This window comes from Phalacrocorax carbo, chromosome 4, assembly GCF_963921805.1.
Source record: "Phalacrocorax carbo chromosome 4, bPhaCar2.1, whole genome shotgun sequence".
NCBI classification, from domain to species: Eukaryota; Metazoa; Chordata; class Aves; order Suliformes; family Phalacrocoracidae; genus Phalacrocorax; species Phalacrocorax carbo.
The window spans coordinates 9,283,131-9,300,943 of NC_087516.1; the positions used below are offsets into that span (position 1 = coordinate 9,283,131).

At 49.1% G+C, this 17,813-nt stretch overlaps 1 protein-coding gene across 7 annotated transcripts in view; it reads left to right on the plus strand.

Annotated features, from left to right (window-relative positions):
• The first annotated feature begins 9,769 nt into the window (after positions 1-9,769).
• The window catches only part of FGFR3 (fibroblast growth factor receptor 3), a 55,775-nt gene continuing 47,731 nt past the window's right edge, over positions 9,770-17,813 (plus strand). For 3 of the 7 annotated variants that reach the window (XM_064448959.1, XM_064448960.1, XM_064448962.1), the window contains exons 1-2: positions 9,771-9,975; positions 10,156-10,381. In XM_064448959.1, coding sequence (XP_064305029.1) covers positions 10,204-10,381 — 178 coding nt within the window. In that variant the 5' untranslated portion in view covers positions 9,771-9,975; positions 10,156-10,203. Of the gene's footprint in view, positions 9,976-10,155; positions 10,382-17,813 lie in introns of all 7 variants that reach the window. The other 4 variants (XM_064448961.1, XM_064448963.1, XM_064448964.1 and 1 more) reach the window with 2 other exon arrangements.

Here is a 17,813-nt window from a genome sequence, read left to right on the forward strand (position 1 = left end):
ATGTTGGACTGAAATCATGGCCCTAGGCTGCTGTTTACAAGTAGATGAGCTATAGGCGATGTGGCCATGCTGTTTGCTTAGTGTAATTCATGTATTTACAGCCGTTGCCCGTACAGGTTCCCAGAGCAGGATGGGCTCAGGGCAGCATACAGGCAGCTTTCCTCCCACACACGGCTGCAGGGACAACCGTCCATGGATGGAGACGATGCTCCAGTGTTTAAGTATCCTGAAGTGAAATACTGTTTTCATTAGGTATATCCTGTATTTTCACTTCCAAGTAGATTTTATTTTGCTTTTAGCTGGGAGGTTCATTATGATAGGCCACAACATCTTATTTTAAGTTGTGTTTATTACCAGTTTGACACATTACACTAATATTTATTTTTCAAATCATTCCATGAAATGCTTTACTGATACAATTAAAATGGATATTAGCTTAATGTTTGGCCTTATCAGGACCTATATTCACCAGGCTTCTTAAATCTGTCTAAGCCTGCTTACAAAAGGAACATTTCTCAAAGCCGCAGTGAGGTAGAAGCAAATATACTATAGTTCACACATTGTAAGAGGCTGAGAGGACTAGAATTTAAAGTTAGCATGAGTCCTTTTCCTAATGCCAAACTCATGAATGCCCCCCTAATTTCTCTGAACACAATACTCCTCCTGCAAAACGATCCATAACCAGCCATTTGTCAGACTTCGGACCTTCCAGTAATGCTTACCATGTCCTCAAAAGCCAACATATATTTTCAAGTGGCTGAGTCAGGCCACAGGTAGTTTATTGGCTGAAATCAAAATATGAAGTGAGGCATTTTGAAAGCTAATATGTAATACTGGGTGAAATCCATAGTGCCACAATGTGTTTTAGATAGCAGTAATATGTATGGATAATGATTGTCATCGTCTGTTGTGTTTATGCCTCAATCACTGTGTTATGTCATTATGTCATACGCTTCTGCGTAGTCAAAATCAGTGTTTTAATTTTAGAACTGCCTCGCAGCATACCGGGAAAAAAAATGTATGAAACATAAGTAGCATACTTTAGTCATCTAGCATGTCTCTCCATCAACCTTATCTTTCTTATCTTTAAAGAAAACTATAATTGGATAATCTTTACTTAATGTAAACTTCTAAAAGCTGGAAGCCATTTCAAGATTACACAGATTAACTGTGGCTACCTGTGAGAACATGCTTCAACATTTCTGTGAATTCAGGGTGGATAAAATCAAGTGTCTCCAGGATTTATGAAACTATTTTGGCAAAGAAGGGACTGGAAATTTGTCACACGGCCTTCAAGAAAAAATGATAACTTTTCTGTAGTGTCCTTGTCTCTCTTATTACCCTATGAGCCAGGCAGTTGGCTGGAAGCAAACAGTGGTTTTAATTTTCAGTTGGTTTGCAGACAGAGTGCTGTCTGGCTCCCAGGTTAACTTTAGCACTGTCAGCTGCAGAAAGGAATATATTTTCAAAGTTCACATCGTTTGATTTTGCTGTACTTTTTACAAGTACAGATATTCCTTGTTGTCTAGCTGCACAGCTGTCTGCAGAGGAATCAGCCTGACAGCGGATTATCCCCCTTCCACTGTGTAGTAAGATACAAACTATTACAAATATTTTCATATTTCTATGGTTTGAGGCATCAACAGCCACAGAGAAAATATGCCCTTTTCAACCAAGTTCTTACTTGTGTTCTCAATTGAAAGAGGAGCTAATATATTCCTGGCAATACGCAACCCTTTTGTCTTACCATGGCGTATGATTAATACTACGCCTGAATTTTGGAGAAGGACACAAATTTGCTGTCACAGTCAAGTGACTTGTACGAACCAGAGTGGATACTGCAGCTGCCTGCTTGTTGCTGTTTCTGAAGTGCCCCGCTTTGTACACTTTTTGTCCCAGAAAATGAGGTTTGCTCTCCAGCGCTAGACTAGAGAGATTTGTAAGATCTGCACTGTTTGCACGCTGTCTCCCATGAGCCCACCATGAGCAATTAAGAAGCAATTAAGAAGCAATTTCTGGGTAAACTACATAAAGCCTTTTGGCAATTATTGCTATTTTCCTGATTTATTTAAACTCTTTTCTTCCCTCATTGCATCAAGTTTGGAAACTAATGATTAAGAGGAGTAACTGGATCTTGTCCCTTAATGTTAGTTCCCAGTTACTGTCAGAGTTACACTCCACATAGGGATATCACTAAATAATTGAAAATACCTAAATAATATTTAGATTCAGCCTTGGAGCAAACCTCTGTCCCCCCTAACTAGCAGGTCCACAGATTCCAGACACTATAGAGACTGAAGTAGACAGTCTATATAAATATATGGCCAAAAAACCCCCATATTTAGTTACAGAAGAATAAGTATATAGTAGTTTCCAATCGGTTTCACTGTAGTCTGTGGGTCTCCGGGGTACACTGACTTCTTCTGAATGGTCTACAAAACTTAACAAGAAAAATAAGCCTATTGTCAGTAGGCTTCAATTTAACTATACAAGGGGCTGAAGCTCTGCTGGAAAAAATGTGGATGTCTGCAAATGAAAAAGATTGAAAACCACTGACTGAAAACCACTGGCTATTCTGGCTGCATTTTTTTAAGGAAGACTGGAGTTACGCTGTGAAAAATGCCTTCAGAAGTATCTGTTTACCTCTCACTAGTCCTGAAGACATATTTGAGCAGGATTTGCAAAGAAATTGCTATCTTTCAGATTTAAAGGTGATGCGCTGATGTGAAATAGCACTGTGTGTGAAATGGAGGGCACAGACCCTGACCTCAGGCAAGACGGGGGTTTGGAGAAATGAAACCTTGAGCGATCATGGGTCTCCCACCTTGGACCACTTCCAGCAATACCAGCCAGTGCCTGTGGGCCAAGGGGGATGCTGTTTCTCTTTACACCCCCACAGTGAAGCCTTGAAGCCCGGTCCACCCACAGAAAACAATACCCCAGGCTGCTAAAATGGGGTGAAAACTCCCCCCTTCAGCAGCTGAGCATCCAGGATCCCTCCATTATCAGTGTAGAGAGGCACCATCGGAAGCAGTTTAAGTTCAAAAAGTCATATTTTGGAGGCATCCATTGACCATAGGAACAACTGAGGTCCACCAGGTTCCTAAGTCAGGTGCTCTAACTTCACTTGAAGTTATGTGGGCTTTTCAACCTAAGCAGGCATGGGTGACAAAGCATTGCAGAGGCAGGAGATGCTCAAATCGGGTGGGGAGTTTTCAGAGACACACAGTTAATGGCAAATCTGGGGGTAAACCTTGGGTCTTCTCCATAAATAAAAACCTTTGACCAGTCAGTGAATCTTTTACAAGGTGCTCAAGATCTGGCATCCAGAGTTTCCAAATGCTTATTAATGATTCATCTGATCTATTGACCTAAAGCAAAATTAGCTGTGAAAAACATGGCAAAGCCATGCAGGCTTTGCAGGGAAGATTCTTAACCATATAGCTGTCCCCCAGCACTTTTCCGGTCACATTTTAAATGACTCGGGGTTTTCTTTCAGAACATATAGAGCTGGCCTGTGTTAAAAGTACATGCAAAAAACCTGGGACAAAATGCAACAGAGGAGAGGGAATGTCACCAATTTCTGGAAAAATGCATCATGAACAATTTCTTCGTATAAAAGGATGATAAAGAAGTGAATTTCTGTCCCAGGAAGAGCTCCCGGAATTGAGTACACTTCTCTTCGAAGAAGCCTGCAGGATGCTTGTCCAGTTTAGGAAAAAAATGCTCTCATTTATTCAAAATATTCATCTACCCAACTCCCCTGATGCCACCAGGACCACCGCCTGCCCCTGCCCACCGCAGCATCCCAGCTCAGCAGGCACTGGCAAGGCTGTTTGCACATTGCAAACTGCACTATAACTTGAGCAATCAATTCCCTCCCTAGGAAAGAGGCTGCTAGAGCATCGCAGTGTTCCTGGAATGTTTGGAAATGCTTGTCAAAACATGACTCCGGTTTCATTGTTAGTTCTATTAACATTCAAACATTTCCCTTGTTGATTAAAGGCATTGGCTCCATGCAACGTCTTAAAGTCAATATCTACCTGCCTCCTATCCAATTTCTTATGTAACTGCTGCTTTCCACACCACAAATGTTTTTCTCTTAATGATGAATGAAATTATTTATGCCACAATTATTACGCAGAGGCCTTTCAGGGCTGACGAAGGCCAAACCTCCCTGACCACAGGTTGCATTCTTCATGATGTTTGATCTGGACATCCAGCACGCTGCATGAGGGGAATCACATTTCTGCAAAAGCACAAGATCCCTGAGGTAGTTATCACTTTATTATGACAGAGCTGGATGTGGTCCCACAAGACAAGCTGCAGACCAGGAGTTGATATTTGGGAAGGCAGTTCACCTTCCTGGGCTTTGGAGTGACCGATTGTACCACATGGATAATAACACTTAACTATCCCCTACGGAGTTATCTCTGCTTATAAAGTATCCTGAGACCCTCAATTGCTTTTCCACTGCAAAACTGCTGGATGTGCACATCAGATCTGGAATGCGTGTGCATGTTGCTTCTTATTTCAAAGGCCACCCAATTCTGCAACATGTCCTGCAGCTTTTAATACACCGACATGTGTCTGATCAACTCACCCTATCTCTGCAGCGGAATATACCCAGAGGGGAGCTTGCACCATGTTCTTTGGAAAAATAAAACTACAACAGGAATTGCATGGAGATAGACATACAAATCAGGCTATAGATGTGGCTGGGCTGGAGTCAGACACAGCACTGTGTCAGCACTGTCTTGTGGGAGCACACAGGCTTTATTAAAGCAGAATTAAGAATAGCTGATTTGTCCCCGTATTCAAGCCCTCCCCTGAAGTAAGACAACATGCCACTGAGAAAGAGCTTGCCTAAAAGTTGTATTAATAATGCCCTAATATTGACTAAAATTCTGCTGTCCCTAATAGATGAAAGCCCTCAGCTCGTATTTATTTTAGGATGTGGCTGTTTATTCTGAAAGTTCCCATGCCGCTCACTTCTCACCCCTTTCCCTACCTTGGAGTGAGGTAGAGCAGGGAAAAAGCCCCTGGAGAAGGCAGGGTAGGGATGTGGGCACCAGGCCATAGAGCAGGGCCATGACTAGTGGAAGAGCCGGACATGAGACACCTCTGAAGGGCTGGAGACAGGGGTGTTTCCATACCCCCTCTGCTGCGGGTGGGCAGCTGGGGTGGATGCGCAGCAACGGGCAGACTGTGCCCTTTGATGGTGTGGTCAAATCCAGGAAAGAAGACTTTAAGGATGGCCATCGGGATCCCAGAAGCTCATCTTGGCAGCGTGTGGTTTCTCCTCACAGGCACCGGTCTGCACGACGGGTGGGGGATTGAACAGGTTGTGCTTCGTTTCAAATGCCCCCCAAAGTAAGGTGTCCTGCTACACCTGCTCCAGCCGTTTGCTTGCAATGTCCCACGTGGTGATGGCACGAATGGGTCCGGCAGGCAGAAGTGATCTCTGCCTTTTTCTCTCCATGCTCCAGAGCATTGTCTTGGTTTACTCTAAGGACAGGGAACACCCAGCCTGTGCTGGCGGTCAATGTCACCTCCGAGAGCTGCCTGTGTCCCCAGCGCAGTCCCCAGCCTGCGCATGCAGCAGCTGTGCTGAGTCAGCATTATTTCAAAGTCTGATTTTAAATCTTTGCTTCTCACACCCTCCACAGGCTCTCTCCAGTTGTTTTGGGTTTTTTTTCCTTTTTTTTTTTTTTCCTCTGCTTCCTCCAATCATCTGCTTTGCTCTCCAGGCTGCCAAATTATTTTACCTCTGCCAGCACCTCCCTGTACACAGCTCTTGCAGGAGAGACTCGGTGTGTCTCTCCAGCTCACTCATTCCTTCTTATTTCACTTCAAATCAAAAAATTCACCCCTTGCAGAGCCCTCGATTCCTCATCTGTCCACACTGTTTGGTGGGAAACAAACCCCACAGGATGCAGTTGTGTCACAATTGGCTCACAGAGGGTGCAGACACAGAGGGAGCCTTCACAGGATGGCTTAACTCTCACAGCGTTTACCCTGACAATCAGGATCCTTAATCTTAGCAACAACGACTATCGGCTTGAAATTCAATAAACCTGCCTGGAATCACAGTCCTTTGGGCTGGCTAGCTAATAAAAAACGGTTTAGCCATTCCAATGCACCTTGTTGATATAAATGGATAGTGACATGAGCTCTGGAAAATTTAGCCCAGCATCTGCATCCGCTGATGCTATTTAACCCTTGGAGGCGAAGGGGTGAGCGGCTTGGGCTTCTACCCGCGCACGCTGACACTGATCTCTGAGCCAGCATTTCAATTCAGCCTCATGTGAGCTCGTAACGGTCTGTTGGGCTGAAGGAACAGCTCGTTACAGCGCTGCCGGGCTGCAACACCCAGTCTGGCTCACAAGTCAGCCAACTGACTTAGCAAACATCGTGCAGTTCTGATAAGAAATATTTGGTGGTGTTTATTGTGTGTACCTAACCCGATACTATTCAGAGACTCATGACTACATCTCTGATCAAACTTGCCCAGAGTATTAAAACTTGCACTGAAGTGTCTCCTGCTTCATACTTTGCTCCAGCTCAGCAGCTCCTGAGCTCAGCTCAGGAATCGCTTTCTGCCCGCTAAGGAAGCAAGGTCTGCAAGGATCCACTGAGGAGGTTGTATGGGGGTACTAGTCCCCGCTATCATTTTTGCAAGATCCTTACTGAGCCCAGCACTGCATCAGCTCAAAGAGGTCGCAGTGCTCCGCTGTCTGCTTTGCTGAATACGACAGCTCAGATGTGCAGACGAGCAGCTTGCAACAGCGCACGGGCGAGACTGCAGGGGGAAGGGAAGCGGCTGGTGCCACCACACCTGGTCGCATGGCACGCTCTCCTCCAGCAATGTCACCAAAGGTGATGCACAAGGAGCCTGGGCCCCAAGGGCTTTCAGACAGGCTGTCCTGTCCCTATCTCCTGGACGGAGAGGCAGAAGGGTCTGCTGAAAGCATTCACGCCTGGAGCCGATTTTGCTGACAGCAACCTGTGTTTAACTTAAGACTATCAACAGGTTGCACTTTCAGAGGGAGAGATTAGCAGCCTCCCTTCTAGGCAGGGCTTCGGAGAGGCATGAAGGGAAAGAGGGGTTTTGGCTTTGCCTGCCAGGCCCCCCCCCCCCCCCCCCCCAATATCTTCCCAGGACAGCTGCTCTCGGTGGCTGAGCCCCTGGCAGGGTCTGGGCAGATGGAGGTGCTGTGGCAGCATGAGGGTGAGAGTCCCGGGCACCAAGAACACCGCTGACCATGTTGTATTTCATCCGCTTGCTTGGAAAAGGGCAGCCGCCCACCACCCCTGAGCTGCTGAAAGGGGTTTGATTTTCATCACTGACAGCTCTGGATATTAAGGGGATAAACAAATATAAAGTTCTGGAAAGGGAATGTTTATAAAGGGTAAAAGGAGAACAAACACATTGGCAGCAAAAGTATCCCTGTATGAAGGGGAGTGCACGCTCCTAGCTTGAGGGGGAAGGAAAGCTTTGGGGCTAGTATGTGGCTTATGGCATAGTAGTCCTAAAATAAATGCAGTTGTGTTGTGCAGGCTTTACTAGTCCACGTACACAGATTTTTTTATAGTAAGAAAGTGGCTGAGACAGAGTCCAGAGCCGTAGTTTTTGCTGCACAGCACTACATCCCAGGCTCTGTTATGGTGGCCACCGCAGTGACGAAGCAGCATCAGAAAACCTGCGCTTAATCGGATCTGTGCTCCCCAGCCCCATGTGAGTGTGCTGCACCAGAGGTTAATAATCGGGAAACCTAAAAATATCCCACTCTAGGGAAAACTGCGAACCTTGAAGTCCTTCATACAGGAGTATCTCAATACCCCTTTGATTTCCTGTTGTAAAGGGCTTCCAAATGTTATAGTTTTCCTCCAAATGAAAAACAGTTCAAAACCATTAAGGGGCTGAGCTGACTTGATCCGAGACGCAGACCTTTACATCTCCCAGCAACCTTAAAACTCCCCGGGTTCGGATGGGCCGTTTCCATCCTATTATTCCTCTCCAGGAGCATCACGAAAGCATTTGCCTTCGCCTGACATGGAGGAACAGTCACCGCGGCACCCCTGAAACGCAGTCACGGTGTGGGAAACTGCCCTGAGCTCACTTAAGTTTCTATTTTAGCTGTGGGTTTAGGAAAGCTCCCGATCCTCCTTTGCTGCCCTTGGAAAACAGGGATCACAATAGTAACTATAACGGGTGTTGCTCTTACCCTGCTGACTTTACATGAGATCAGAATTTGGCCCTGCTTTTGCAAACAGTCATCTTCAAACTAAGGACGGTGACAACTCCCCATGCCGCGTTATAATTATGCTGCTGCTGTTGTTTTTCTTTTTATCGATATTCTGGCACCTCCAGCACAGCAGTTGTGAGAGCAAACATCGTGCAGTTTGACGCGCTGCCAAGCCATCTCAGTGACGGTGAAATAACCACACTTTATTTATGTCTGCTTTTCCCCCCATTGTTTTCATTTAAACCGATGGTGTCACTGGCGAGGGTCTCCGCTGACATGTAGGATTTCCTCGCCGCAGCCCTGTCTCAATGCTTCCCCACACAATGCGACGGTATTGAGATGTCAGAGTCTCTGTGCCTGATAAAGGTGTCAAGAGAGACCCTGGTCGCAGCGACAACAGCGCGAACCCCACAGCGGCCGCGAGCGATCCCCGCCGTACACCCTCGCTGAAAGCCACGCTGCCGCGGCTTTTTCTCTGAGCCCAACAACCTCTCGGCATGACTGTCCGGCGGGTTTGTTGAGGCCCCTGTGCAGGGCGCTTTCAGCTCTGATAATATGTGCCTCTACTTTCGGTGAATGAGCTGCTACCTCAAGGGGGATTAAAGCGGAGCTGTGACTTCTCTGTGCGGAGCAGCTTGGATCGCTTGTCAGTGGTAACTGATGCATGTCACCGAGGCAGCTCGGCCATGCCGGGGGTCTCTGAGATGACCACAGTATCCCAAACCATAACTACGATAGCGATTAGATCATCGCAATCACAGCTAGATTCAAGTGACATTTAATCAGATTCTATTGAAGTAGCTAGTCCGGTTAGTGGCAGCAAACACACAGAGTCCATGGAGGCTGCGATTACTCCCACCAGTAAAACACAGCGTTTCTGGGTGTTCAGTGGGCAAAGTCAGGGTGCTCGAAGCAGGCTGCACGCTGGCGGCTTCGCCTCGGGGCACGCTGTGGCAGCCCTGCCGTGGGAGGGGGTGCTGCCCGTGTGCCGTGCGAGTCCTGAGGCTGCGCCAAAGCTTCGCATGCGGCTTCTGAGCTGCCCCCGACCCACGGAGCCCCTTCAGCCCGCTCCCGCCGCCTCTTTGCAGAAAACGCGCTGTTACAGGGCCAGAAAAAGGAACCGCCCGGGTGTGTTTCGCGACGCTCGATGCCCTTTGGGGCCGCAATCGGAGGGCGGCCGGGGGGTTCTGAGCCAGCTTTAATCTCCTGTATACGGGAAAAGGGCGCCTGCTTCACCCCGGGACTTGGCGGGAGCCGCGGCCTGCCCCGAGCGGCACCCGGCCGCCCCCTTCCCCCTCCCTGCGGAGTCCTCCCGCCCCTCCCGCGCAGCCCCGGGGGCCGGGCGCGGAGCGGAGCGGGCGGCGGCCGCGGCCCCCCGCGGCGGCGGCGGCGGCGGGGCGGGGCGGGGCGGCGGGGCGGGCGGCCCGGCCCGGCGGGCGGGGACATCGCGGCCGCCCCGCTCCGCGCCCGCGCCGCGACGAGCAGACGCAGGAGCGCCGCGGTGGCGGCGGGCGGGCGGGCGGGCGGTGGCGGCGGCTCCTGCTCCGGTTCCTGCTACTGCTCCGGCTCCGGCTCCGGCTCCTGCTTCTTCTCCTGCTCCTGCTCCTGCTCCTGCTCCGGCTCCGGCTCCGGCTCCGGCTCCGGCTCCGGCTCCGGCTCCGGCTCCGGCGGGCGCTCGCTCGCTCCCTCCATGCGCGGTGCGCGGCCAGCCGCGGGGCTTGCGCAGGTAGGCGCCCCGCCGCCGCGCCGCGCGTCCCCTTGCGCTTTTTACTCCCCCCCCCTTTTTTTTTACTTTCCCTTTTTAGTTTTCCTTTTTACTATTACTTTTTTCCCTTTTTCTCCTCCGTGTCGGCACCAGGGGCGGGGGTTCCCCTCCCCCTGAGCGCCTCTCTCCCTCTCCCGGCAGCGCGGCGGCGGAGCGGAGCGGTGAGCGGCGGCAGCATGCGGCCGGGGGATGTCTGAGGCGGGCGGTGCGGCGGCGGCGGCCGCGCTGCCCCGGCGCCGTGCCGGAGGCATGCGGGCGGCCTGGGGCTCCGTCTGGTGCCTGTGGCTGGCGGCGGCCGTCGGCGGGATGCCGGCGGCGCGGCGGGGCGGCGGCGCGGCGGCGGAGAGGAGCGGCGGGCAGCCGGCAGGTAAGGCTGCGCGGCCGCGCACATGTGCTCCGCGCCGGGGCGGGGGGACGGGGGGCGGCGGGGGACGCGGTTAGGCCGGGTTTACCAGCCCCTCTCGGAGAGAGGAGCCGGGCGGGCGGGACCGGCGGAGCCGCCCGCGGAGCGGGAGTTACGGAGGCGCCGGGCCGGGGAGGTGGCGCCGGGCCGGGGTGATCCCGCTCTCACCGCGGCTCGGCCGAGCCGCAGAGGTGCCGAGGAGGAAAAAACTGCTTTTGAAACGATCGCTGTCCCCCAGGAGCCCTCTCCCAGCCGTGGCGGTACATGCAGCACCCGGGATTTTACCCGTGTCTGCGCTGGGGAAGGAAAGATGCCTCCGTGCACGTGTAGCGCGCATCTTCGGCGCACATCAGAAATGCTCTGGCTGCCTGTGTCCGGGTGGGAAAAATGAGGAGAGTCCCTTATACCCACATCTTGGGGCCACAAGCGGAGTTGCGACAGCTCCGGGTGCGCACACGCTGGATCACAGCTTGGTAACTGCGGCTGTGCCGAGAAGGGAACAGCATTTCGGGGAAGACACTAAAAGATCTCCCCTCGAGTGGCAGCGCTGCAGTTGCGAGTGCAAAAAAAGTTCACACGTCGGACAAAAGCTGTTGGTTATTGTTTTTTTTTTTTTTTTTTCCTTTGGAAATGTCGTGTCTCGCTGATACGCCTCAGCTGCTACCTGAGTCCCTGTTTATTTTTCAAAGCTCTTTAATGGAAGGGAGCCCCCTCGCAGCCCCCCGTCTTCGGGATTGCATGTACCCGGCAGAAAGTTTCCATTGTTCAGGAAAGGGTTTGAAGCCTGTTTGCCAAAAAAGTGACAGGGGAATAAATGGGCTTCGTGGAGGCTGGGGGGTGGGGGCATTACTTTCATACCCCTTTTGGTTAAAGCTATAAATCACACCGGGGGTTGGTTTTGTTTTCAAGAAAGTCCCAATAAAACACCAGATTCTTAGTGTAACTCGTTTGGCTCATTTTTCACAGCCAAAAGAATTGATTTATGGGGCAACATCTCAGGGACTTGGTCAGAGCAGATGAGGTCGGTGCGCAGGAAGAAGCGAGCAGCCTGGGCTGGCCCCAGGGGTGGGAAGTGGCAGAAACGAAGTGTCCCCAGTTCTCCCCATTTTAGGCTGAAGTACGTATTGACGCTGTCCCTTCGGGCACGGCTGAACCCACGGGGGTGGGGAGCAACCTCGGCAGCTGCCTCGGCGGTCCCCTGGGCTTCTCCCTGCATCTCCAGCCCATAGCTTGGGGCTGATGCTGTGTTCGAGTGGCGCCAAACCCTTCCCGTGCTCTGAGGCACCTTTGCACGTGAAGGCTTTGGGATGCTGTTTGCATCGTAACAAGTGGCGTACCCGGAGGTTGCACTGAGGGAAGGGTCCCTCTGGTGATGTCTGTACACTGAGTGATGGGTTGGGATTTCCAGGGGCTCCGGCAGAAATCCTCAGGACAAGCTCCCTCACTGCTCCGGCAGCTTCCTCCAAAGCAAAGGTGTCGCTGTCAAACCCCCCCGTGCCCCCTGGGAGCAGGATTCGGCCCCGAGCAGAGGGCTCCCGTTAACCCCAACACCCAGCGCTGTCTCCGAGGGTTGCCCCGTCACCATGAGCTGCTGGAGGCTCCCCTGGGCGGGGGGCTGCGAGGGCAGGGGGAGCGCCGCGATGCCGGCAGCTCTCGCACCTCCGACCACGTGCGTGGGGAAGCGTGAAGCCGGCGCTGCTCGCTCAGCTCCGCGCCGAAGCCGAAGCCGGCGGCCCCGCGAGCACGGGGGCACCCGCTGCCCGTCCGACCTGGGGGGGAAAAGGTTGTGCAAAAGAAACTGTAAAGAATATAAACCTTCAGAGCCAAGTAAAAACACGTTTTACTTTTTCAGTGTTTTTGAATTGAATGGTAAAAAGCAAATTCTTTCTCCTAGTCAAATGGGCCATGGGGTATTGGCTCATTACTGAGGGTTGTTGTTCGCTGGGCTTTGCATTTACAGTCTAAGGCCTTATTTTCCATAAAGGGGCTTGGAAGGATTTTTCCCCAGTGATCTAATTCTCCACACGGGGCTGTGAAGGCTATAACAGCTACTGCTTTGTGCCTATACTCAGCTACATAAAACACACATTGAAGGGAGGCATTCTCGAGGTATGTGTATGTTTGCTAATATGAATACTCGCTATTAGCGGAGGTGGAGGGGGTGCAGGTTTTAACATCTCCGCAGGGAGGTGTTCGGCTGTTGGCAGGAAGGAGGCAGATGGCGGGGCTCTTGCTGAATAGAAGCTAAACTAAAAACACCAGGGGCCTCATCTGGGCTGAGTTTCTCTTCTCTCCCTTTCTCGGGGCTGCTGCAGGAAGAACAATGTCAAATTTCCTCCCCCCCCTTTTTTTTTTTTATGAATGAAAGTAGAGAGGCGAGGCAGGATTGAATGTGTATGTCATTCAGGGGCTATGACAGAGATGATTAGGGAGGTCAGTGAACTCCTTTGCAGCCTTGAGCATGCGGTCACTCTATTCAGCAACCACAGAATAGACATCAATATAAAAAAGCCCGTCCAATTTGCATTGGTATTCAGATAAAGATATTACTTCGTACGATTTGTGAATGTCAAGTAACACTGGCTGCTCTTGGAGAGCAGACCAACTGAAATGGCAGCGTTTTGCTTTTAAAAACTTCTGATAACCGGTTTGTCTCCTGTCGCTGGTTTGTATGTGTCTGTCTGCATACGGTATTCATGAAAAAGGGAATTTCTGGACTTCTTAGGATTTGTATTGCACTAGTTAGCTGCTAAATCTGTCTCTGCATTGGAAGAGTTTTACAGAGAGCTGCTAACGTTGGAGCAGGTTTGTGCGGGAAGGGGACAGCTCTCGCAGTCTGGCAGGAGCAAGAACCAAAGTTTCCTTGTGCAGCCCTGTAGTCAAATTGTCTCCCAGAGTCACTACACAGGCTATTTTCAAGCCAAAGAATGGAAAAAGCGCCATTTTGGGATTTTGTTTAAGTTGAATGGCAGGGCATGTACCAATTCCTGTGCCTTTTCTGCTTGGGAAGAACTGGTGATGCACTGGTTGTGATGTTTTTCTTCATGCAGCTGATGGCAACCTGGGCTCTCGTAGCCCTCCAGCGTGCGCCCAGCGGAGGGTCCAAGGTGCAGGGTACAGCGATCCACGTCGCTTTGCTTTGTGTGTCTGAGTGTTTCAAAGTTCACCCTGAAATTATAAGGGTATTGAAGTCAGTGCCAAATGGCACCGACCATTCCTGGAGCCAACCTCGGGGTTTACGCGTTAAAACGCTCTAAAAAGTGTCTCTTATATATTGATGGTGCTTACTACTTCGTGCCTGAGATGCAAAACCCTTTAGATTCAGCGGGCAGCTCTGAGTAATACAGTTTTGGGATTAAAAGTTGATCCATTTGTTCTCATTAACAACAGCAGCTAAAAAAGCTAATTAGGGCTTTAATGTTGAGACTAGCATATTTTACTGAGCAATAAAATATGAGGTTGATGAAATATGGGCACTTTTTAAAAAAGTCTATTTTTTCTCTAGCAAATAGCAAACTAGAAAGTCTGTTCCAATGTAGAGATGGACTCATTAATGTATTTGGTACTGGCTGTATAACATTATGTCTTCTACACGTATTGACAAGGGTCACTCCAATTAAATCTGAGGGTTTTTTTTCTTTTAATTAAGACTTTATTAACAACCACTGAGTAGGGAACGTGATGAAAGTAAATTTGAAAATTGTATAGTGAAGCGTTGATCTGGTAATTAAATCATGCAATTAAAGTAAGCCACTCTGACCAGCATGTTAACTTTTACAACTCACTCTAACAAATCTTCAGCACTGTTTGGGAAAGCGTACCTGTCCCGAAGACTGCTTGAGTGTGGTTTTTGAAGTTAGGCAAACACTAAAGAAGTCTTGATTGCTGCATCCCAGTTACATCTGGACCATTTCCATCCAGCGGGACCCAATCTGCTGCCTGGACAAAACTGAAACTTCAAGTGAAGTTTTGGGAGGACTTTTTTCCCCTCAATAAGGCTGGAAAAATTTTTTTCTCTTGAAGTATGGTCAATAAAAGCGTCCTTTGATATCCAACTACATGCTTAGAAAGCTGACCTCCCTGAAAACCTACTGCGTACATCTGCTGTTTCAGTTAGAGACCCTAAAATATAGGGAATCACCCCAGTTTCTGAGCAGGTAATAAAATTTCCAGTCTACAAAAGCATTTGACCAAGACATTCCTGACATTGATCTGTCAGCTGGCACACAGAGCTGTGACTGAAAACATTAGCTGAACCTTAATTTCAGCTAAGGTTAGGGCATGCCTGCTGGTAGGTTTTTCTGGCTGGTCACTGGAGTGTGCAGGAGCCTGGGCGTGAGCCCTGAGGCTTCAGAACAGGTGGAGAAGGGTCTATGTTCTTGTAGTTTAGCTTTTGGCGATTTTTAGTATATGTGGAGTACAGTGAGCAGGAATGTTACAAATTCAGATATTTCTCCTAAAAATACAGGTGAAATTTCCTCATCATTGGGTGACTGTTTCCCAGCTGGCTGGACCTGATATACAGCTGATCAATTAAACCAACTTTATTTTTATTCTGTTTCCCTGTTTGAATAGACTTTTCTTCCTAGTGTGCTATGTGCTTGTTACTTTTCCGATGTCCTGGGGGTTTGTCTGGCTCTACATACTTGTTTCTTCTTTTTTCTGACCCTTAAAACAAAACAAACCAAAACCCAGAAAAACCCCAAACCCAACAGCTTGAAACTGCCTGCTGTCTCAGCACCCTCCAAGCCATTCGATAGCGTGGTTTGGTGGAGCTGTTTCAGTGTTCGTCGTTTCATCTCTTTTAATACTGGTTAGTTAATAAAATTTATTCTTCTCCACGTACCAGGCTGGATGCCAGAGAGGATGGTGGCTTGGTAAAAATTCACCATGCCTCCTTTTTTTGCAGGAGACGGGACTGCGGTTCAGCAAAGCCATTCGTGGTATGTGAAAGCGGGCAGTCTGGGCTGCTAGGAGGAGTAAATCCGATAGCACCCCCTATGCAAGCGCTGGGCTAAAACCATGTCTGAAGACACGTACGATGCCGAAAGTGCCTTAAAATACCTTGTTATGCCCTGACTTTTTTTTCTTGGCCTCCTCCATAGCTTATCAGTTTACTGTTTGCCCTTCTTTTGGCTGTTTACCTGGTAATCTTTTTTTTTTTTTTTTTTTTAAAAAGGTACTTTTTCTCTGAAGTAGAGCTGACTGTCCAGGTGCCCCCTTTCCGATACGCTCACAGCTCAGGTTGCCAAGTGCCATAGATCTGATTTGGAACCCTGGATGTATGAGGAAGGGCTTTTATTCCTGTGGTGAATGTGGTATTCCTGGTGTGCTTACCCCTAGAGTATCTGCTCCTTGGCTTGAATGACCAGGAAGTTTCTGAAATATCAAAAGCAAACAAGAACTGTGAGATTCGAGCTAAGTAAAACCTTTGGTAAACTTAGTAGTTAAAATGTGAAAGGTAATCAGACGTAAACCTGCCCTATTATTCTGATAGGCTATCTGGGGGGTTGTCGCATTCAGGTGGACAGGGACTAGCCAGGTAGTTAAATCAGGTGTGATTTTTTTGGTGTGTGGTTTTTTTTTTTTTCCCGTGACACTCAGGTTACACAACGTAGGGAGGCTTTTTTTTTTTTGAAGAATAGCAGCACAGTCAAGTAAGAAAGCATTTCTCCGGTAACTGCTTCAGTTTCAGACATATTAGTCTAAAAAAGGTGTGGTATTTATTGCAGGGGGGCGGGTAGGTCTTGGTGCTGGCCTTGCTTTCTCAAATCCAGAAAGCAGGGGAAGGTAAAGAGTTGGTTAAATAAAAAGGTTATATTAAAACTTGGAAGGAGATTTCTTTATCACGTAGAACTGTATGCAAAACAATTACCATGTGCTTACACGTTTAGCATCTGTGAGATTTTGGGGCTGTGCCATTTCTGCAGGTTGTGAGGGGGTTAAAAGTATTAATGACTCAGAAGTGAAAAGGGTTCCAAGTTTTCGGGTGAGGAAAGGACGCAGTCTAGGATTGCTCTCTGGAAGCAAGCGAAGCTCTGCAGGCTGCGGTGTGTGCTGAAGGCACGCTTCCCTGGGAATGGGCAGCAGGAGGACCCCAGCGTCGTGTTCGCACCCAGGGGTTGTACTGTGAGCTGTTGAACTACCTGAAAATGTCAAGCTGACACATGGCAGCATGTTGGTTTGAGATTTTCTTCCCTCTTTTACTGTTACCCAAGGAGCCAAGCCATTGCTACATCCCTTAGTTTGAGTATAAGTTTTTTAGGAAAAGGAAGTAACAGGCAATCATGGTGCACCATGGCGTGCCAGAGACGCATGAGGGTGGCCTCCCAGCTCCTGCTCTTTGATAGCTGATGCAAGTATTTGTTCGCTTATCTTCATTTAATGCTTTTGCCCCCAAAAGTGGAGTTTTTCACGGCTGTGCCTTTACTGCACTGAACTGCCATGTGCTGTTCACAAGGAATCTCACTAAATTCTTTCAGCTAATGTAGTTAAATCAATAAGGCTTTGGAGACCAGATCACTGCTAGGTTTATAAGAATTGGGCTAGTACCCAGCAGTAAGGGAGTAAAATGCACTTGAAGCATTTTGGAGTTGATGTGGGGTGAGTTGGGTGTAGGGGAGTCAGCAAAACATCTGGGTATTGCTTAGGGGCCAGACCTTGTGGTGGTTATGTGGTAGGTAGGCGAGCTCTCGCTGGTGCCAGGAAAGAGGAGCAATGAAAGTAACAGCCAAGTGGAGAACTTGACTTAGAGCTCTGAGGAGGGTGCTAAGGATGAGAGCATCTCTGAGGCTGCTCTCACAAAATGCAGGCGACACCTGGCCTCTGCGGAGATGGGGTGCAGGTGTGGTCCCTGAGGCAGGACTCACACCCCAGGAGCTGTCTGGTCCCCTGTGGTGGTGTTGGTGGCTCTGCAGAGGCTTACTGGGGGGTTTCATCATGGCATGGGGCAGGGGAGAGCAGGGGAAGTCCTGAAGGTGTTTGGTCTCCATGGGGTACCACAGTGTAATGTGCATCACCCTGGACTGACAACTCATCCCTTCTTATTCACCCCCTGGGGAAACCAAAATACACATCTATGAAGGCTTTTCTATTGAGGAAGAGGGAGCTATGGGAGGTGTTCCTGGATCCAAATGATGAGACCAGCCCTTATGCTTTTCCTGTAAAAAAACTGAAAAGGTCCCAAGAATTGGATTTTTAATTTTACTTTGATGCTTGGCAGAGCTTGTAAAGACCCTTCAGGGCAAGTTTGGCTCTCAGTTTGGAGGGTTGTTGCTTTGTTTGGGCATTTCACTGTTCTCTGCTGCTTGTAGTCCTGTAAAAATAACAAGGTCCTGATCTTGTGCCTATTGAATCCTAAGCAAAAAAGCCCCCATTGATTTCCAAGGGAGTAGGC